Consider the following 22,349-nt stretch of genomic DNA (forward strand, 5'->3'; position numbering starts at 1 on the left):
GGAGACTCGGATTAGACTGGAAATGGGGAGTGAGCAGGAGACTGGGATTAGACTGGGTGTGGGGAGTGAGCAGGAGACTGGGGTTAGACTGGGAATGGGGAGTGAGCCGGAGACTGGGATTAGACTGGGTGTGGGGAGTGAGCAGGAGACTGGGATTAGACTGGGAATGGGGAGTGAGCAGGAGACTGGGATTAGACTGGGAATGGAGAGTGAGCAGGAGAGTGGGGTTAGACTGGGAATGGGGAGTGAGCAGGAGAGTGGGATTAGACTGCGTGTGGGGAGTGAGCAGGAGACTGGGATTAGACTGGGAATGGGGAGTGAGCAGGAGACTGGGATTAGACTGGGAATGGGGAGTGAGCAGGAGACTGGGATTTGACTGGGTGTGGGGAGTGAGCCGGAGACTGGGATTAGACTGGGTGTGGGGAGTGAGCAGGAGAGTGGGATTAGACTGGGAATGGGGAGTGAGCAGGAGACTGGGATTAGACTGGGTGTGGGGAGTGAGCAGGAGACTGGGATTAGACTGGGGATGGGGAGTGAGCAGGAGACTGGGATTAGACTGGGAATGGGGAGTGAGCAGGAGACTGGGATTAGACTGGGAATGGGGAGTGACCAGGAGACTGGGAATAGACTGGAAATGGGGAGTGAGCAGGAGACTGGGATTAGACTGGGAATGGGGAGTGAGCAGGAGACTGGGATTAGACTGGGGATGGGGAGTGAGCAGGAGACTGGGATTAGACTGGGAATGGGGAGTGAGCAGGAGACTGGGATTAGACTGGGAATGGGGAGTGACCAGGAGACTGGGAATAGACTGGAAATGGGGAGTGAGCAGGAGACTGGGATTAGACTGGGAATGGGGAGTGAGCAGGAGACTGGGATTAGACTGGGTGTGGGGAGTGAGCAAGAGAGTGGGATTAGACTGGGAATGGGGAGTGAGCCGGAGACTGGGATTAGACTGGGAATGGGGAGTGAGCAGGAGACTGGGATTAGTCTGGGTGTGGGGAGTGAGCAGGAGACTGGGATTAGACTGGGAATGGGGAGTGAGCAGGAGACTGGGATTAGACTGGGAATATGGAGTGAGCAGGAGACTGGGATTAGACTGGGTGTGGGGAGTGAGCAGGAGACTGGGATTAGACTGGGAATGGGGAGTGAGCAGGAGACTGGGATTAGGCTGGGAATGGGGAGTGAGCAGGAGACTGGGATTAGACTGGGTGTGGGGAGTGAGCAGGAGAGTGGGATTAGACTGGGAATGGGGAGTGAGCAGGAGAGTGGGATTAGACTGGGAATGGGGAGTGAGCAGGAGACTGGGATTAGACTGGGAATGGAGAGTGAGCAGGAGACTGGGATTAGACTGGGAATGGGGAGTGAGCAGGAGACTGGGATTAGACTGGGTGTGGGGAGTGAGCAGGAGACTCGGATTAGACTGGGAATGGGGAGTGAGCAGGAGACTGGGATTAGACTGGGTGTGGGGAGTGAGCAGGAGACTGGGATTAGACTGGGAATGGGGAGTGAGCCGGAGACTGGGATTAGACTGGGTGTGGGGAGTGAGCAGGAGACTGGGATTAGACTGGGAATGGGGAGTGAGCAGGAGACTGGGATTAGACTGGGAATATGGAGTGAGCAGGAGACTGGGATTAGACTGGGTGTGGGGAGTGAGCAGGAGACTGGGATTAGACTGGGAATGGGGAGTGAGCAGGAGACTGGGATTAGGCTGGGAATGGGGAGTGAGCAGGAGACTGGGATTAGACTGGGTGTGGGGAGTGAGCAGGAGAGTGGGATTAGACTGGGAATGGGGAGTGAGCAGGAGAGTGGGATTAGACTGGGAATGGGGAGTGAGCAGGAGACTGGGATTAGACTGGGAATGGGGAGTAAGCAGGAGACTGGGATTAGACTGGGAATGGGGAGTGAGCAGGAGACTGGGATTAGACTGGGTGTGGGGAGTGAGCAGGAGACTCGGATTAGACTGGGAATGGGGAGTGAGCAGGAGACTGGGATTAGACTGGGTGTGGGGAGTGAGCAGGAGACTGGGGTTAGACTGGGATTGGGGAGTGAGCCGGAGACTGTGATTAGACTGGGTGTGGGGAGTGAGCAGGAGACTGGGATTAGACTGGGAATGGGGAGTGAGCAGGAGACTGGGATTAGACTGGGAATGGAGAGTGAGCAGGAGAGTGGGGTTAGACTGGGAATGGGGAGTTAGCAGGAGAGTGGGATTAGACTGCGTGTGGGGAGTGAGCAGGAGACTGGGATTAGACTGGGAATGGGGAGTGAGCAGGAGACTGGGATTAGACTGGGAATGGGGAGTGAGCAGGAGACTGGGATTTGACTGGGTGTGGGGAGTGAGCCGGAGACTGGGATTAGACTGGGTGTGGGGAGTGAGCAGGAGAGTGGGATTAGACTGGGAATGGGGAGTGAGCAGGAGACTGGGATTAGACTGGGAATGGGGAGCGAGCAGGAGACTGGGATTAGACTGGGAATGGGGAGTGAGCAGGAGAGTGGGATTAGACTGGGAATGGGAGTGAGCAGGTGACTGGGATTAGACTGGGAATGGGGAGTGAGCAGGAGACTGGGATTAGACTGGGAATGGGGAGTGAGCCGGAGACTGGGATTAGACTGGGAATGGGGAGTGAGCAGGAGACTGGGATTAGTCTGGGTGTGGGGAGTGAGCAGGAGACTGGGATTAGACTGGGAATGGGGAGTGAGCAGGAGACTGGGATTAGACTGGGAATATGGAGTGAGCAGGAGACTGGGATTAGACTGGGTGTGGGGAGTGAGCAGGAGACTGGGATTAGACTGGGAATGGGGAGTGAGCAGGAGACTGGAATTAGGCTGGGAATGGGGAGTGAGCAGGAGACTGGGATTAGACTGGGTGTGGGGAGTGAGCAGGAGAGTGGGATTAGACTGGGAATGGGGAGTGAGCAGGAGAGTGGGATTAGACTGGGAATGGGGAGTGAGCAGGAGACTGGGATTAGACTGGGAATGGGGAGTGAGCAGGAGACTGGGATTAGACTGGGTGTGGGGAGTGAGCAGGAGACTCGGATTAGACTGGGAATGGGGAGTGAGCAGGAGACTGGGATTAGACTGGGTGTGCGGAGTGAGCAGGAGACTGGGATTAGACTGGGAATGTGGAGTGAGCCGGAGACTGGGGTTAGACTGGGTGTGGGGAGTGAGCAGGAGACTGGGATTAGACTGGGAATGGGGAGTGAGCAGGAGACTGGGATTAGACTGGGAATGGGGAGTGAGCAGGAGAGTGGGATTAGACTGGGAATGGGGAGTGAGCAGGAGAGTGGGATTAGACTGCGTGTGGGGAGTGAGCAGGAGACTGGGGTTAGACGGGGAATGGGGAGTGAGCAGGAGACTGGGATTAGACTGGGAATGGGGAGAGAGCAGGAGACTGGGATTTGACTGGGTGTGGGGAGTGAGCCGGAGACTGGGATTAGACTGGGTGTGGAGAGTGAGCAGGAGAGTGGGATTAGACTGGGAATGGGGAGTGAGCAGGAGACTGGGATTAGACTGGGTGTGGGGAGTGAGCAGGAGACTGGGATTAGACTGGGGATGGGGAGTGAGCAGGAGACTGGGATTAGACTGGGTGTGGGGAGTGAGCAGGAGACTGGCATTGGACTGGGAATGGGGAGTGAGCAGGAGACTGGGATTAGACTGGGAATGGGGAGTGACCAGGAGACTGGGATTAGACTGGGAATGGGGAGTGAGCAGGAGACTGGGATTAGACTGGGAATGGGGAGTGAGCAGGAGACTGGGATTAGACTGGGTGTGGGGAGTGAGCAGGAGAGTGGGATTAGACTGGGAATGGGGAGTGAGCAGGAGACTGGGATTAGACTGGGAATGGGGAGCGAGCAGGAGACTGGGATTAGACTGGTTGTGGGGAGTGAGCAGGACACTGGGATTAGACTGGGAATGGGGAGTGAGCAGGAGACTGGGATTAGACTGGGAATGGGGAGTGAGCCGGAGACTGGGATTAGATTGGGTGTGGGGAGTGAGCAGGAGACTGGGATTAGACTGGGAATGGGGAGTGAGCCGGACACTGGGATTAGACTGGGAATGGGGAGTGAGCAGGAGGCTGGGATTAGACTGGGTGTATGGAGTGAGCCGGAAAGTGGGATTAGACTGGGTGTGGGGAGTGAGCAGGAGACTGGGATTAGACTGGGTGTGGGTAGTGAGCCGGAAAGTGGGATTAGACTGGGTGTGGGGAGTGAGCAGGAGACTGGGATTAGACTGGGAATGGGGAGTGAGCAGGAGACTGGGATTAGACTGGGAATGGGGAGTGAGCAGGAGACTGGGATTAGTCTGGGAATGGGGAGTGAGCAGGAGACTGGGATTAGACTGGGAATGGGGAGTGAGCAGGAGAGCGGGATTAGACTGGGTGTGGGGAGTTTGCAGGAGACTGGGATTAGACTGGGAATGGGGAGTGAGCAGGAGAGTGGGATTAGACTGGGTGTGGGGAGTGAGCAGGAGAGTGGGATCAGACTGGGAATGGGGAGTGAGCAGGAGACTGGGATTAGACTGGGAATGGGGAGTGAGCAGGAGACTGGGATTAGACTGGGAATGGGGAGTGAGCAGGAGACTGGGATTAGACTGGGTGTGGGGAGTGAGCAGGAGACTCGGATTAGACTGGGAATGGGGAGTGAGCAGTAGACTGGGATTAGACTGGGTGTGGGGAGTGAGCAGGAGACTGGGATTAGACTGGGAATGGGGAGTGAGCAGGAGACTGGGATTAGACTGGGTGTGGGGAGTGAGCAGGAGACTGGGATTAGACTGGGAATGGGGAGTGAGCCGGAGACTGGGATTAGACTGGGTGTGGGGAGTGAGCAGGAGACTGGGATTAGACTGGGAATGGGGAGTGAGCAGGAGACTCGGATTAGACTGGGAATGGGGAATGAGCAGGAGAGTGGGATTAGACTGGGAATGGGGAGTGAGCAGGAGAGTGGGATTAGACTGGGTGTGGGGAGTGAGCAGGAGACTGGGATTAGACTGGGAATGGGGAGTGAGCAGGAGACTGGGATTAGACTGGGAATGGGGAGTGAGCAGGAGACTGGGATTTGACTGGGTGTGGGGAGTGAGCCGGAGACTGGGATTAGACTGGGTGTGGGGAGTGAGCAGGAGAGTGGGATTAGACTGGGAATGGGGAGTGAGCAGGAGACTGGGATTAGACTGGGTGTGGGGAGTGAGCAGGAGACTGGGATTAGACTGGGGATGGGGAGTGAGCAGGAGACTAGGATTAGACTGGGTATGGGGAGTGAGCAGGAGAGTGGGATTAGACTGGGAATGGGGAGTGAGCAGGAGACTGGGATTAGACTGGGAATGGGGAGTGAGCAGGAGACTGGCATTAGACTGGGAATTGGGAGTGAGCAGGAGACTGGGATTAGACTGGGATTAGACTGGGAATGGGGAGTGAGCAGGAGACTGGGATTAGACTGGGAATGGGGAGTGAGCAGGAGACTGGGATTAGACTGGGAATGGGGAGTGAGCAGGAGACTGGGATTAGACTGGGAATGGGGAGTGAGCAGGAGACTGGGATTAGACTGGGTGTGGGGAGTGAGCAGGAGAGTGGGATTAGACTGGGAATGGGGAGTGAGCAGGAGACTGGGATTAGACTGGGAATGGGGAGTGAGCAGGAGAGTGGGATTAGACTGGGAATGGGAGTGAGCAGGAGACTGGGATTAGACTGGGAATGGGGAGTGAGCAGGAGACTGGGATTAGACTGGGAATGGGGAGTGAGCAGGAGACTGGGATTAGACTGGGTGTGGGGAGTGAGCAGGAGACTGGGATTAGACTGGGTGTGGGGAGTGAGCAGGAGAGTGGGATTAGACTGGGAATGGGGAGTGAGCAGGAGACTGGGATTAGACTGGGTGTGGGGAGTGAGCAGGAGAGCGGGATTAGACTGGGTGTGGGGAGTGAACAGGAGAGTGTGATTAGACGGGGAATGGGGAGTGAGCAGGAGACTGGGATTAGACTGGGAATGGGGAGTCAGCAGGAGACTGGGATTAGACTGGGAATGGGGAGTGAGCAGGAGAGTGGGATTAGACTGGGAATGGGAGTGAGCAGGAGACTGGGATTAGACTGGGAATGGGGAGTGAGCAGGAGACTGGGATTAGACTGGGAATGGGGAGTGAGCCGGAGACTGGGATTAGACTGGGAATGGGGAGTGAGCAGGAGACTGGGATTAGTCTGGGTGTGGGGAGTGAGCAGGAGACTGGGATGAGACTGGGAATGGGGAGTGAGCAGGAGACTGGGATTAGACCGGGAATATGGAGTGAGCAGGAGACTGGGATTAGACTGGGTGTGGGGAGTGAGCAGGAGACTGGGATTAGACTGGGAATGGGGAGTGAGCAGCAGACTGGGATTAGACTGGGAATGGGAGTGAGCAGGAGAGTCGGATTAGACTGGGTGTGGGGAGTGAGCAGGAGACTGGGATTAGACTGGGAATGGGGAGTGAGCAGGAGACTGGGATTAGACTGGGTGTGGGGAGTGAGCAGGAGACTGGGATTAGACTGTGAATGGGAGTGAGCAGGAGACTGGGATTAGACTGGGTGTGGGGAGTGAGCAGGAGAGTGGGATTAGACTGGGTGTGGGGAGTGAGCAGGAGAGTGGGATTAGACTGGGAATGGGGAGTGAGCCAGAGACTGGGATTAGACTGGGTGTGGGGAGTGAGCAGGAGACTGGGATTAGACTGGGAATGGGGAGTGAGCAGGAGACTGGGATTAGACTGGGTGTGGGGAGTGAGCAGGAGAGTGGGATTAGACTGGGAATGGGGAGAGAGCAGGAGACTGGGATTAGACTGGGAATGGGGAGTGAGCAGGAGACTGGGATTAGACTGGGTGTGGGGAGTGAGCAGGAGAGTGGGATTAGACTGGGTGTGGGGAGTGAGCAGGAGACTGGGATTAGACTGGGAATGGGGAGTGAGCAGGAGACTGGGATTAGACTGGGAATGGGGAGTGAGCAGGAGACTGGTATTAGACTGGGAATGGGGAGTGAGCAGGAGACTGGGATTAGACTGGGAATGGGGAGTGAGCAGGAGACTGGGATTAGACTGGGTGTGGGGAGTGAGCAGGAGACTGGCATTAGACTGGGAATGGGGAGTGAGCAGGAGACTGGGATTAGACTGGGAATGGGAGTGAGCAGGAGAGTGGGATTAGACTGGGAATGGGGAGTGAGCAGGAGACTGGGATTAGACTGGGAATGGGGAGTGAGCAGGAGACTGGGATTAGACTGGGAATGGGGAGTGAGCAGGAGACTGGCATTAGACTGGGAATGGGGAGTGAGCAGGAGACTGGGATTAGACTAGGAATGGGGAGTGTGCCGGAGAGTGGGATTAGACTGGGAATGGGGAGTGAGCAGGAGAGTGGGATTAGACTGGGTGTGGGGAGTGAGCAGGAGACTGGGATTAGACTGGGAATGGGGAGTGAGCAGGAGACTGGGATTTGACTGGGTGTGGGGAGTGTGCAGGAGACTGGGATTAGAGTGGGTATTGGGGAGTGAGCAGGAGACTGGGATTAGACTGGGTGTGGGGAATGAGCAGGAGACTGGGATTAGACTGGGTATTGGGGAGTGAACAGGAGATTGGGATTAGACTGGGTATGGGGAGTGAGCAGGAGACTGGGATTAGACTGGGTATTGGGGAGTGAGCAGGAGACTAGGATTAGACTGGGTGTGGGGAGTGAACAGGAGACTGGGATTAGACCTGGTGTGGGGAGTGAACAGGAAAGTGGGATTAGACTGGGTGTGGGGAGTGAACAGGAGACTGGGATTAGACCTGGTGTGGGGAGTGAACAGGAAAGTGGGATTAGACTGGGTGTGGGGAGTGAGCCGGAGAGTGGGATTAGACTGGGTACGGGGAGTGAGCCGGAGACTGGGATTAGACTGGGTGTGGGGAGTGAGCAGGAGAGTGGGATTAGACTGGGTGTGGGGAGTGAGCCGGAGACTGGGATTAGACTGGGAGGCTGATGTGGGGAAAACACGGTTACAGAAGTGATGGGCTGAATGGTCTGCTTCTGTACTCGAACATTCTATGATGCTACATTTATTTTTAAGCGTTTATGATTAATGTTAGAAAATGGGAACCTTGCAAATCTTGCTGCTAAATTTACAACGTTGCTGGCCTGAATTTTGCCGGCGCTCAGAGGGCGGGTTTGGAGGCGGGTCCGCTGTCAAAATGGAAATAATTGACAGCGGGTTGGGAACCCACCTCCGTGTAAGTTTCCAAAGTGTCGGGTCTGCGATTTCAGAACATGATGCGCCAGGTTAACACCACCCCACACCATCACCATAAAGCATTCCTACAATGACCAAGCCATTCCTTTCGCATTCAGCACCATTGTGGGGGATACCGTTATGTCTCACCATTCACTGCAACTCACTAAGATACTTCCAACGGTGAGCACAGATCTGTACAATAAGGCAAAATGTTGAACGTAAAGATTTCAATCTTTGACAACATATTAACAGAAAATTTACATGAACATTGCATAAAACACCAGGGCCTAGAAATTGGCCTGAGGCGCCCAAGCGGCGCAAAGTTTGCCTGGGCGCTGGAATTTGCGCCGCGATCGCCGCATTAGCGATCGCCGCAAATTCAGTTGAAGTGCCCCTAGAGGGAGACGGGGCGCGGCTCGAGGCGCTCCGCGTCCCTCTTAGGGCGCTGAAAGTGAATTTCGCAGCGCTACGTGCTGCAGCGCCACACGCTGCGGCATGGCACGCTGCGGTACTGCACGCCTTCCTCCCACTGTTAAAGGGGAGGGGCCTGCAACAGCGCGAGCCCCGATCGCGAGTGCCGGCAAAAGAGCCCAGCACCAAGGAGAAGTGCCGGGCTCTCGGGAAACAGCCGGCAATGCCGCGGGGGGGGGACCAGGAGGCCGGGGACGGAGGTGCTGGCAGGCGGCCGCCGGAAAAGCGGCCGACCCGCACCTCCACCTTAACTTGCGCCTCTACTGGCACAGTAAGGCCCCGTGAACCAAATATCGCGAATGGGGTGCTGCGCACACCGATGACGTCATCGGTGGCGGCGCAGCGCAAATGTCTAACGCCACCATTAGCGCCCCTGCTGAATATTGCGGGAGGCGCAGCCAGTGCCTCTACAGCCACTGACTGCCCCTTTAGGCGCTAACAGGTGGCGCTACTCACCCAATTTTCCCCCCGAGGTGCCTACCCTTGTGTGTTGTTAGTTGGTATGATTGCACTAGGATGAGGGTGAGTGTGAGGGGTGGTTAGTGAGATGGGGATAATGTAGATAGAGAGGGATGGGTGGAGGTGCAAGGTAATTTGGTGTGAGTGAGAATGTGCAGGAGTAGGGTAGGGAAGGCAGAGTGATTGGGATGTGATGAGAGGTACAGCAGGATGAAGTTGAGTGTGGGTTTGCAGGAACGTCTCGTGATCCACTGAGATCATTGAAAGGTTTGCGCCACTGCAGCCTGGTACTCCTGGCGACATCCCTGCTTGTGTCCTCCTGTGCAATGTGCAACCAGGCTGCGTTGGTGTCCTGGGGTGGTCTCTTCCACCCTTGGAAGGTTAGAGAACCTTCCTGTGTGCTGTGACTCCCTCCATAAGCATATGGAAGGTGTTAGATCTTAATGATCTCTGAGTTCTTGGACAAGACACCAATAGGCAGCAGCCAGTATGTTTGAGCAATAGATCAAGATTTATTAAGCATACAGCGTAATATACTTAATATTAGGCGATAGTTTTAACGAGTAGCTCGCAGCCCTCGGTCTCTGGAACCTCTCGGACACAGATGATGTCGTCTTAAGTCTGTTCCTTTGTCCTCGCTTTACGTCTGTGTGAAGTTGCTCTTTGGGTATCGAGGTTTTAACCCTTTTCTTATCAAAAGCTGGTGTGGCCAGTGTCCATATATGGTCTTTAACAAAATCACCTTTTTTAATTGGTTCTAATGGTCAAAATACCATCGTCACTCAGACTAAGGTAGCATCCCGCCTTTCCAGTATTTTTCCACCAACTTTGCCATGTTCCGTGTTATCTTGTTTATAGTTTTGTTAAGCAAATTCTAAGTTCTATACAGCATTATAATATGTTATTTAAGGATTTAACCTTCACTCGCAGTCTGGGGCTGTTTGTTATCAAAACTTAGTCAAAACTGCTTTTGACCGTGCAGCTACATTTTGAACAAGTTTTCTAGTTACCCAGGAGTAATTATGGGTAATATTATTTGGTCAATGGCTACACTTGAAGTTATACATATATGATTCTCGTCTACTAAATATCTTTAAATATCAGCCTTTCGTACAAGGGAGTAATGGGAGAGCCTGGGTGCAGCCGTGCACCTCTGTGCAGTGCTTGTCAGTGTTTGCAGCACCTCAATGCTGTAGAACACTGACAGCACAGCACAACTGTCAAAATGAATGTGGCTGTGGTCCCTTTAAGGAAACCGGCCAATGACGCGTCATCAAGTGACGTCATCAGACCCGCTTCCTTTTAATTGGCCGGGAACCCTGCAGGGCGGGCTTAACAAGCCCTATGAACGGAAAATCCTTTTCACAGAGCGTCTGCAGCCGGGAGCAGGACCGGAACCCGCCAACCAGCTCTCCCGCCGAGATCCAGCCCCCGCTGGCGAAATCGCGGCCGATGATATGGGTGACGGGAATCTGCTCCTTTGCTAATTATAGCAAAATCAGAAACCTGTGTACAGGGAACTCACGATTTTCGCTGTACCTGGGAAACAGGGAAATCTTACCAACGTTGTAACCAGAGTGAAAATCTCCCTCACCCCTGACCATGGCCATCTAACTGAATTAGGACCTCTTTGCTTCTCAATATTTCTCCGATGGGCCAGGGGTGTTTCTTACCTGCGTGCCCATCTTGTAAACACCACGTTTTTTTTTTGTCCCTTCCAGGAGCTCGGATCTGATGCAGTCCTGGATCACCCGGATAAACCTGGTGTCGGCCATGTTTTCTGCGCCGCCATTTCCCGCGGCCATTGGTTCCCAGAAGAAGTTTAGCCGGCCTCTTCTGCCCACGACAGCGACCAGGCTGTCTCTGGTGAGTGATCTGCCGTTAGTTATGCCCGGTGAGAAAACGTGGAGATGAGAGATCAGAGATATTTCAACAACAACAACAATGCCTCCGGTAAAAGAGCAGGCAGAGGGATTGAGTATGAAGGCGTTAATGTGCTAATATTCGCACAGAGTAGTTTTGACCCAGTTCTGCAGTACTGGAATTTTGATGCCTCCATGTCGATTCTCTTGTGTGAAGGACAGCCACTTGGTTGAGGTACCTGAAAAAAAGACTTGCATTTCTATAGCGCCTTTCACAGCCACTGGCCGTCCCAAAGCGCTTTACAACCAATGAAGTACTTTTTTTGAAGTGCAGTCACTGTTGTAATGTAGGAAACGCGGTGAAATAAAGAATAGATTTGCCTTCCTAATCTAGGCTTTATTAACTTAAAAATCCTGTAGCACATCTTCAACACCCAGTCCCAACTAAAGGCTGGAAAGAACTGAATTTAAGATGGCCACCACAAATCACATGACATCAACTACCAATGAGATTACAGCATATATCCCAAGGCAGGAAACAAGCAATCACAATACTTCTTACTAAACATAAAGAATAATCACCACATTCACCCCTCCTTTTAAAATATACTCCAACCTAAATAACCTTTACAATTTATAATTAATTATTTACAACTAAAACTATGCACAGACAAAATAAAACTATTCAACATGACACAATACTAAGTGAGCAACAACAATTAGTAACATTGCACATAAGTATTAAGTATCTCTCAATTAAAACAATATAATATAATATTTCAACAATTTTAAAACATTACTATCAATTTAAAAGTCCATTTTCAATCGGTCGACCGGATATCTTGTTCGTGTCGACCTTCTCAACCTTGGTGAAATTCCTTGCCCTCCCACACCAGGAGACACAGAAGTATCTTCTGCAGGAAGGCTATCCATATCCCAGTTTTCAACGGTTTCCGGATTAGAAATCCCATCAGGAGGTAAACTGGGACGGTCATGAACATCCATCGAGGGCTGACTAATAGAAGTATAATTATCTGCAGTCGGATTGGAAATATTCGTAGTATCTGTAACAGCATCCACATTATCTGAATCATGACTATTGTTAATATCCTCAGAAGAGGGCTGGCCACCACAAGGAGCCAAGTCTTTAATTGAAACGGTACTTTCTTTCCCATCTTGGAATCGAATATGAGCATATTGGGAATTTGCCTCCAACAGCTCCACCTCCTCCACTAAAGGATCATATTTTGACAATCTAACATGGCGTCGAAGCAGCACAGGTCCCTGCATAGTAAGCCATGAAGGTATCGAATATCCTGTAGTAGATCTCCGCGGATAGTTAAAGAGCCTTTCATGGGGGGTCACATTAGTAGCCGTTGAAAGCAATGATCTAATGGAATGCAGGGCATCAGGCAGTACCATTTCCCATTGTGTATTCTTAAGGTTCCGGGATGTCAAAGCCAACATAACTGCCTTCCAGATCACCCCATTGTATCATTCGCACTGTCCATTACCCTGGGGATTATACGGGGTAGTTCTGCTAGTAGAAATTCCCCGACTCTGAAGGTATTCCTTCAACTGGGAAGACATAAAAGAACTTCCCTGATCCGAATGGATATACGCAGGCATCCCAAAGATGACAAAAAGTTGAGTCAGACATTTGATAACTGTAGCAGCTGATACATCTGTGCAAGGAAAAGCAAAAGGGAACCTTGAAAACTCATCCACAACAGTAAATATATATTGGTTTTGAGTAGTTGAAGGAAGGAGAAGTAGCCTTTATAAGATGAGCTCGTTGAGGCTTAAAGAAATTCGGTTTACGCCGAGCACAGATAGAACATGATGAAGTCATCCGCTTGACGTCTTCAACTGAAAAGGGCAAATTCTTACTGCGTACGAAGTGTATCATCCTCGTAACCTCAGGATGGCATAAGGCATTGTGAAGATTAATAAGCGTATCTCCGTGAATCACAGAACAATAAGCCCTCGACAGCACATCAGCAGCAACATTATCCTTCCCCGGACGATAAACTATATCAAAATGGTAACATGCCAACTCAATCCTCCACCTCATTATTTTATCATTCTTAATCTTTCCAAAATGTTTGACATCAAACATAAAGGACACAGACTTTTGATTAGTTACCAACGTAAAATGTCGCCCCGATAAATAATGCCTCCATTTACGCAGTGCTTCTACTATTGCATACGCCTCTTTCTCTATTGAAGAATGCCTTTTTTCACTATTGTTCAAGGTACGTGAGAAAAAGGCCACAGGTCTTCCATTTTGGTTCAGAGTAGCCCCAATTGCAAAATCAGAAGCATCCGTCTCAATCACAAAAGGAACCTGCTCATCAATAGAATGCACAACTGCTCCAAGGATATCCTTTTTAAAATGATCAAAACACGTCCTGGCCTCCCATGATAGAGGATATGTCGTAACCCGAATAAGAGGCCGGATCTTCTGTGAAAAATTTGCAATCCAATTAGAATAGTAAGAAAACAGTCCAACAACTCGTTGCAAAGCCTTAGAATTAGTAGGACAAGGTAAATCAATCAATGGTCGCAGACGTTCTGGGTCTGGTTTAATCTTGTTTCCCGAGATAATGTACCCCAGTAGATTTACCTCAGTGGTCGAAAAGGTACACTTCTCTTTATTGAAAGTTAAACCAACTTTTTCCGCAGCTTGAAGGAATCTTTCTAAATTAGAATCATGCTCCACCCTTGATTTGCCACACACCGTGATGTCATCTAAGTATGAAAAGGTGTCAGAGAGAGAGTTATCACTTATAAAAGCATCCATTGCCCGTTGAAAACAAGCAACACCATTCGTAACACCAAATGGTATTCGGCAAAACTGATACAGCTTTCCACCAGCCTCAAAGGCCGTATATGGTTGATCCTTCTTAACAATAGGAATCTGATGATAAGCACTCTTTAGGTCAATAGTGCTAAAAACCTTATACTGAGATACTTTAGTGATAAGCTCATCAATCTTAGGCAAAGGGTACGCATCTAATTGAGTATACCTATTAATAGTTTGGGAATAGTCTATCACCATTCGTTTCTTATGTCTCTCGTTAGTCGTGACAACTACCTGTGTCCGCCAAGGCGAACAACTAGGTTCAATGATTCCTTCCCATAAGAGACGTTGAACTTCAGAATTAATAAATTCTCTATCCTGACTGCTATACCTTCTTGACTTGGTAGCAATTGGCTTACAATCCGGCATCAAATTGGAAAAAAGTGATAATGGAGAAATGGATAAAGAGATTAATCCACAACTAGATAAAGGTGGCTTAGTCCCACCAAATGAAAGACTGAGAGACTTGTGTAACTGAAGCACATCATGACCAATCAAAATATCCGCACAGAGATTAGGCAAAACAGATAAGCGTATATCAGTATACGTATTACCTAGAAGAATCAATTTCACAAGGCAACAACCAGCTACTTGTGAAGTGAGAGTCATCTGAGCCATACACACCTGATAGGAAACAGGCGAAATTTTCAAATGCTTCTCCTTTACAAACTGAAGACTTATAAAACTCTCGGTACTGCCCGTATCTATAAGGGCCTTCACTTCCAACCCATTAACTTGGGCCGTAACTATAGCTTTGTTTAGGCCATGAGCAAATGCAGCAGAAATTGATGCAATAAACGCCCTATCTAAAGGCTGAATAGTCACAGAGGAGGTAATTGAACCTAATGATTTACACACACGTGCGTAATGACCTCTCTTGCCGCATTTACTACACACAGCCTCCCGAGCAGGACACTTCAGACGAGGGTGCCGGATGTTCCCACAAAAATAACACTTCTGAATCCTAGAGGCAACAGCCGCTGAAGTAGAAACTGTTTCAGAATCTAGTAAACCACTCCTATTAAGTCCACATAATTCCTTTTCATCCGGAACTGCCGAAACCACAGTCACAGGCCGATTAAAAAGAGCATAAGAATCCGAACTTCTCTGAGCCACATCCAATGTAGAAGCTTGCTCAAAAGCACTCTTAAGATCCAAAGTCTTATTTTCTAACAACCACTGACGAATTGATCTAGACAGTAATCCATTAATAAAAGCATCCCGTACCGATTCTTCCTTATATGCTTCAGCCGTCACAGCCTTATAATTACAGTTAACACTAAGGCACCGAAGTGCTTGTAAATAAGTATCCAAAGATTCTCCCACCTGCTGCCTACGGGCAGATAGAAGGTGACGTGCAAATACCTCATTCTTTGGTTTAACAAAAATCTTTTCCAATGTAGAAATAGCCACTTCGTAAGTTTTACAGTCCAAAATGTACTTATACACATCCGGAGCAATGTAGTTGATCAGCATATTCAGCTTATTTAGAGACTCTTGATCCAACACGCCCAAAAAGTTTTTAAATGTACAATACCAATGTTTCCATTTATCATCCACTCCTGCAGAATTGGGGTCAGCATTGAATCGTTCTGGTTGAAGATATCGCTCCATTCTGACATAAAGTTAATAAATTGAAATAAAGAATAGATTTGCCTTTCTAATCTAGGCTTTATTAACTTAAAAATCCTGTAGCACATCTTCAACACCCAGTCCCAACTAAAGGCTGGAAAGAACTGAATTTAAGATGGCCACCACAAATCACATGACATCAACTACCAATGAGATTACAGCATATATCCCAAGGCAGGAAACAACCAATCACAATACTTCTTACTAAACATAAAGAATAACCACCACACGCGGCAGCAGATTTGTGCACAGCAAGCTCCCACAAACAGCAATGTGATAATGACCAGATAATCTAATGTTGATTGAGGGATAAATATTGCCCAGGACACCGGGAGAGAACTCCCCTGCTCTCCTTCCAAATAGTGCCATAGGATCTATTACGTCCACCTGAGAGAGCAGACGAGGCCTCGGTTTAACTTCTCATCCAAAAGACGGCACCTCCGACAGTGCAGCGCTCCCTCAGTACTGCACTGGGAGTGTTAGCCTAGATTTTTGTGCTCGAGTCTCTGGAGTGGGACTTGAACCCACAACCTTCTAACTCCGAGGCGAGGGTGCTGCCCACTGAGCCACGGCCGACACATGTTCATATTGGTTTTTGGCAGTGTGATGGCACCCTCTGCTGGTCGGAAGAGGGTACTGCGGGAATGCAGGTTTTTCAGAGTAACCGAAGGGTTGTGGCAGCTTCCACCATATTACTTGGTGGGGAGTTTGCGTGGGTGTGGAGGTTGCGTGGGTGGGGGGTGGGGGGCTGCGGGGAGGTTTAAATGTCTTAATTTTTTTTTGTTATTATTTTCTTTGAATTTTGCAGGAGGAGCAGATAAAGGCTCATGATACCAGACTCAAATCGATGGCTGTGGACCTGGCTGAGCATCACTCGTACCCGCCGGACAAGAAGGTGAAGGGTAAAGAGCTGGAGGAATACAAACTGAAAGAGGAATACCTGGAATTTGAGGTGAGCGTAGCAGCAATTTCATAGGAAAGACTAAAATCACCGGTCGCCAGACAACCCTTGAGAAGCTCATCAGCCAGTAGCTCAGTGGGCAGCACACTCACCTCTGCGTCAGAAGGTTGTGGGTTCAAGTCCCACTCCAGAGACGAGCACCAAAATCTAGGCTGACACTGCAATGCAGTGCTGAGGGAGCGCTGCACCGTCAGAGGTGCCGTCTTTCGGATGAGACGTTAAACCGAGGCCCCGTCTGCTCTCTCAGGTGGACGTAAAAGATCCCATGGCCACTATTTCGAAGAAGAGCAGGGGAGTTCTCCCCGGTGTCCTTGGCCAATATTTATCCCTCAACCAACATCACTAAAACAGATTATCTAGTCATTATCACATTGCTGTTAGTGGGAGCTTGCTGTGCGCAAATTGGCTGCCATGTTTCCTACATTACAACAGTGACTCCACTTCAAAAAAGTACTTCATTGACTGTAAAGCACTTTGGGACGTCCGGTGGTTGTGAAAGGTGCTATATAAATGCAAGTCTTTCTTTCCTGATTGGCAAAAACATTTATATATAGCACATCTTCACGCTGCTGAGAAACATCCCAGAATGCTTTACTTACAACTGACTATGGTGAAGTGCCTGTTGTTATGGAGGCCAATGTGGCAGCCATTTTTCACTTAGCAAGATCCCACAGACAGCAATGAGATGAATGAACAGTTGATGGGCCGAATGGCCTCCTTCTGTGCTGTATCAATCTACAATTCTGTTGATCGGTTTTTGTTGGGTGCTGGTTGAGGGAGGAATGTTGGTCAGGACCCCGGGAGAACACCGCGCTCTTGTTTGAACAGGGCCAGGAGGTGCCGGTTGGGCCAAATGGGGGCCCATTACAGGCTACACATTTGGACTATCGAGGCTCCATTGTCATTTGTGCTGGGAATAAAACTGGTCTGAGCACCATTGGGCGCGGATTTATCTCGCATGATTTGTCTCCACGCTGTTTGTATTGAAATAATCAGCTTGACAAAACCAACATTGCATCGTATTTACAGCACAGGAACAGGCCACGTGGCTCAACAGGCCCGTGCCGGTGTTTATGCTCCACATGAGCCTCCTGTCACCTTATTTCCTCTCACCCTATCAGCATATCCTTCTATCCCTTTCTCCCTCATGTGCTTATCCAGTGTCATGAATCTTACCATTCATGTAGAAATGACTCATGAGATAACACTGGGCGGCCAGCTGGTGGCGCCGTCCAAGGAAAGTATAAATACTCGGGCGTGGGCCCAGCTTGCTCAGGACGTTTTTGTCACCAGGAACTAGTGATGTAACTAGAAATCTCATGGTTGTGAAACAGTTGATTAAAGCCTTGTTTTACACTCAAACCAAGTGCTTAGTAGTTTTCTTACGTCATCTAGCTTCCCCTTAAATGCATCTATACAGGAAACTTTGTGATATCCGGCACCGACGGGACCGAGCTGTTGCCGTCCCATCAAAACTGCCGGACAAACCAGCGCTAATGTTGAAACACACGGAGATTTTCAGCTCCGTGTGAATCAACAAATCCTGTTGCTTAGCAACAGCTTCAAAACAGTCGGCTGCAGCTTAAAAGCGTCTCTAGCTGAAGCTGTTGCTTAGCTACAGACCTTGCAGAGCCTGACTGGGGGAAAAAAAAGCAACGAGAAGTAAAAAAAACTTATAGGAAACGGCTCCTGAATTTTGCCGGTAGATAGAGCTTTCCGGACTTTTAACCTCCGGATAAACCAAAGTTTCCTGTACTATTCGCCTCAGCCACTCCCTGTGGTAACGAGTTCCACATTCTCACCACTCACTGGCCAAAAAAGTTTCCCCTGAATTCCTTATTGGATTTATTAGTGACTATCTTATATTGATGGCCCCTAGTTTTTGGACTCCCACACCGCCCCCCCCCCCCACCACCCCGCAACAAGTGGCAACATCTTCTCTCTGTCTTTGGCGAATGAGGAATATTCGAGCTTTGTGCTTTCTTTTCAATAGAGAATGAGATTCAGCACGTATGTCATGCTGCTCCGTGCCAAGCTGAAAGCAGGAACGGACGATTTGGACAAGTTTGAATCCGCCCTGTTTGACACCATTGAGAATGAAGGAAATGGCTTGAAGAAGTCCCGCTCAAGCCCGTCCCTCAACCAGGAGCAGCCGGTCGTCGCCATCCGGGTCAAGCGGAATACGTCTGAGCGCAGGAGCTATCGGCACTCCGCCAGCACCAAGCACAAGCTATAACGCACTGTTAGTGGAGCCTTGCACTGAGACTGGCTAGTGTGTTGTACGTTCGGTTACAACTTCTGACTTTAGTGTAGTGCCAATGGTAGCTGCTCATGTTTGTTGGCGCATGTGTGGTTCAAGGACTGGATGGTGTAAAAGTGGTTCTCTTTCCGAAGGACTGAAAGGCAAGGCCTGAGGTACAGACACCAGGGCACAGGTACTGTGACATCAAGGACAGTAAGGCTATGCAGTGGCTCCGTGCAACGCTATTGGGAAGGGAAGGGCCATGGCTGCATCTGCACCAGGTCTGGCATGAGTCATCAAACAGGAGGACTTGGATCAACTTGTACTTTATTTCCGAAACCTTAGCCAGCTCTTCCTGCAAAGGCTCCATTCTTCTCTCTTGAGTGTGTGAGAGGATAGGGCTGCCCTTCGCCACTAAGGAGGCCTGAGCGGGGCCACACAGTTGCTGCGTTTCCACGGAGCGGTTGAGTTAACTTGTATTTCTTTTGGACTATGCGGCTCAGATTGCCACAGGTAAGCGGCGAGAAGGCTTTGGTGGCCGGGTCGTTGCCTCTGAGTTTTGACGGGACCTGCTAGGCAATGGTTGCTGCCTCCCCAATGGCTCCCCTGGATTATACCCAACAGACGGTGCTTAAGGAATTGGGCTTCTCACGGCCACACTCTTGACAATCGCACCAGCGTCAGTGACGAGTTAACAGTGGTGGCGGACATTGATACTTTATTTATGTTGTGTTTCATTTTCCTTTCCCCTTGATCCACCTGTTCACACCTGCTTTTGTCCCCCCCCTGTAAATGTTAAATTATTCGAAAGTAAAAGTCACAGAGTCAGTTGAACGTGTGTTTCTTGTAGCAGGATCTCACAGAATAGACTGTTTTTAACAATTCTTTTAGTATACATGATGATGTCATGCTGTTTACTTAGACGGACGGGAGTCCGACGCACCGGTTCAGTCCCATTCCACTCGGCTATGGCGTATATTTTTAGACAGGCCCCAGTTCCAGTCAGTGAGGTTAATTCTAAGGCCCGGAAGTCGATAACAATCCAAAGGGTGTAGCTGTGTCACGCAGGGGGTGGACCTGGACTCTGCCGTGGTTTAAAACGGGCGATAGCGAGTCAGACCCATTGTTACTTCCATTGACTTGGGCGGGGCGAGACGTAAAACGGGCTGCCGACTCGCTCTCGTTTTACACCATCCCACCGAGTCAAGATCGACCCCACAGAGTCTCTGTCACCTTCGATGCTGCTGAAATGTTATTTAAAAAAAAGTGGGGTCTTCTTTGGTTATCCTTCCAGTACGGCAGAGGAGATTAGAAAAGCTCCCTGGTGGCTTTGCCAACCTGTTGCAAGGTATGATGGTGAGGGCGGGTTTGGGGGGTGGGGTGGGGGGAAATGCTGTCGTTTTCTGTGGGAGGGGCTAGAGCTAGGTGGGCCGAATGGCCTCCCTCATCCACGCCAGATGACTCATTTAAAATACCCCCCCAAGGGCCTGGCGGTGAAGTCTCTCGCACCGTCGCATGTGGCCGTACGATGGGCCGCGTCAGCCTTTGATGCTTTGCCGCGGTGCAGGACGAGCGCGTTCTATTGCAGTTGCCGCTCGACTGAGCCTATCGGAGAAGGGATAGACTGCGGCGATTCCTGCCTGTTGTGTTGGCCTCCAAGACCGACTTTCAGGCTGAACCGTATTCCCACACATCAGGCCGTGCCGGCTCCCTGAATCACCTCAAACCTGGATTTTAATATCATTTCCATAACACACGGGCAATCTTATGCCGTGACCTCGTACCGTGAGATATCAGCATGCAAATGCCGAAAGTGCGTGCATTAAATTTGCTATTTTAATGAAGGCAACCCATATAAAATGAGATAAATGGGTCAACGTCTCCTTTAGAATTGTGAGGTGGGGCAGGGGGGGGGGAAGGAGTTGGATCTGAACTCCTTGATGGAGCTGAGTGCGAAGGATTTAGTCATCTTTAGTATGGGCATCTCAACATCCCACAAATGAGAATAAATCATGTGGAGGCACTTGAATTAGCATCAAAATCTCAAATTAAAATCTAACTCAAGACCCATTAGTTTTATTCAACTAGAGGTACCGAATGAAGAGAAGGTCTGGTAGCTACAATCATGTGTCTACAGCCATTTTCTATTTTACAGAAGACAACTTCTCCCCGAATATTGACTCCGAGTCTCCGCTCACCAGAGAGAGGTGAGTGTACAGGGATTGAGTGACTATAATTCAGCACACTGCCCTTTCACCCTTGGGAGCTAGAGAGTTGAGGGCAGAGGGGATTAACGCTCTTCTCTTGTTGATAATTAGGGGCATGGTGAGTTAGCGAGTTGGCCTTTCACCTCTGGGACCTGGCCTTGAGTCCAGTGCAGAAAAATCTTTGCTCACTCTATCGGTTAAAAGGGGGCTTGGGGTGAAATAAAAACGGCAAAAAAAAATGTTTTTTTAATTCTGCAGGTGCTGGAAATCTGAAAACAGAACCAAAAAAAAAGTGCTGGAAACACTCAGCAAGTCAGGCAGCATCTGTAGAAGAACAGAAGTTAGTCAGTTGAGGTTTCAGTCTGTGACCCTTCTTCGGGACAATCCTGAGGAAGAGTCTTAAGATCTAAAACGTTGACTGACTGACTTTAGTGTCTCCACAGATGCTGGCTTGACTGAAACGAGTGTCGTACAGCCTCAACCCGGTTTCTTTAATTAGCTCCGTTAGCTTAATTCATTACCATTTGACAATAAACTGGCAGCCTCGGCCAGAGAGGCCGCAGAGATGGTTGCTGTAGGAACTGGGAGTGTCACGCTGGGCCCAGATGTAGGTGCGGTTATGGGGTCGGGCTGTTGGGAAAACGCAGAGGGAGCTTTACTCTGAATGGGGCCTTCATAGGAAGTATAAGCACCAGCAGATGCTTGGTGCCGCAAGTGGACAACTGTCAAGGACCAACATCCCCCCGATATTAATAACAAAAATCACCTGGACCCTCAAAATAGAAGAATTTAAATGATGAATGGACTAATTCAAATAAAGCCAATGAATCTGGTGACCTCATCTTTAGCCGTGAGGGGAACTGCTACCATTTTATGTCTTCAAGATATGACTCAGACAAAATTAAAGCAAGAAAACTCTTAATAAATGTTAATAGTTATTTAAAGATGACAACTATTGTAAAACTCAAGGAATACTGTTCAATAAACAAATGTTACATTTGAAGTGAAGAGCCTGTCTCATCCTTGGTGAGGGTGTTGCCTACACTGGGGTAGAGTTTCCACGACGGGCCTGATCGCCAATCCGGGCGCAAATTGTGCTGTTTTTCCCGAAGTGACGTTATGGTTCAAGTTTCCAGCAGACTCATTTGCATAATCAGTCGTGGCTCAGTGGGTGGCATCCTCGCCTGCTGAGTCAGACGGTTGTGGGTTCAAGTCCCACTCCAGAGACTGGAGCGCAAAAAAAAAATCTCTGCTGACACTCCCAGTGCAGTACTGAGGGAGCGTCGCACTGTCGGAGGTGCCGTCTTTCGGATGCGACGTTAAACCGAGGCCCCTTCTGCCCTCTCATAAAAGATCCCGTGGCACTATTTCGAAGAAGAGCAGGGGGAGTTATCCCCGGTGTCCTGGGGCCAATATCCCTCAATCAACATAATAAAAACAGATGATC

General features: G+C 49.8%; 1 protein-coding gene across 4 annotated transcripts in view; it reads left to right on the forward strand.

Moving 5' to 3' along the window:
• The window catches only part of LOC147098642 (PH and SEC7 domain-containing protein 1-like), a 303,222-nt gene extending 283,698 nt beyond the window's left edge, over positions 1-19,524 (forward strand). For 3 of the 4 annotated variants that reach the window (XM_085970604.1, XM_085970603.1, XM_085970607.1), the window contains 3 exons: positions 10,857-11,001; positions 16,301-16,444; positions 18,447-19,524. In XM_085970604.1, the coding sequence (XP_085826730.1) occupies positions 10,857-11,001; positions 16,301-16,444; positions 18,447-18,689 (532 nt within the window). In that variant the 3' untranslated portion in view covers positions 18,690-19,524. The remainder of the gene's footprint in view (positions 1-10,856; positions 11,002-16,300; positions 16,445-18,446) is intronic. The other variant, XM_085970606.1, reaches the window with a different exon arrangement.
• Positions 19,525-22,349: the final 2,825 nt, after the last annotated feature.

The sequence above is a fragment of the Somniosus microcephalus genome, chromosome 29 (assembly GCF_052327205.1).
Source record: "Somniosus microcephalus isolate GS21.2 chromosome 29, FLI_Smic_1.0, whole genome shotgun sequence".
Classification (NCBI taxonomy): domain Eukaryota; kingdom Metazoa; phylum Chordata; class Chondrichthyes; order Squaliformes; family Somniosidae; genus Somniosus; species Somniosus microcephalus.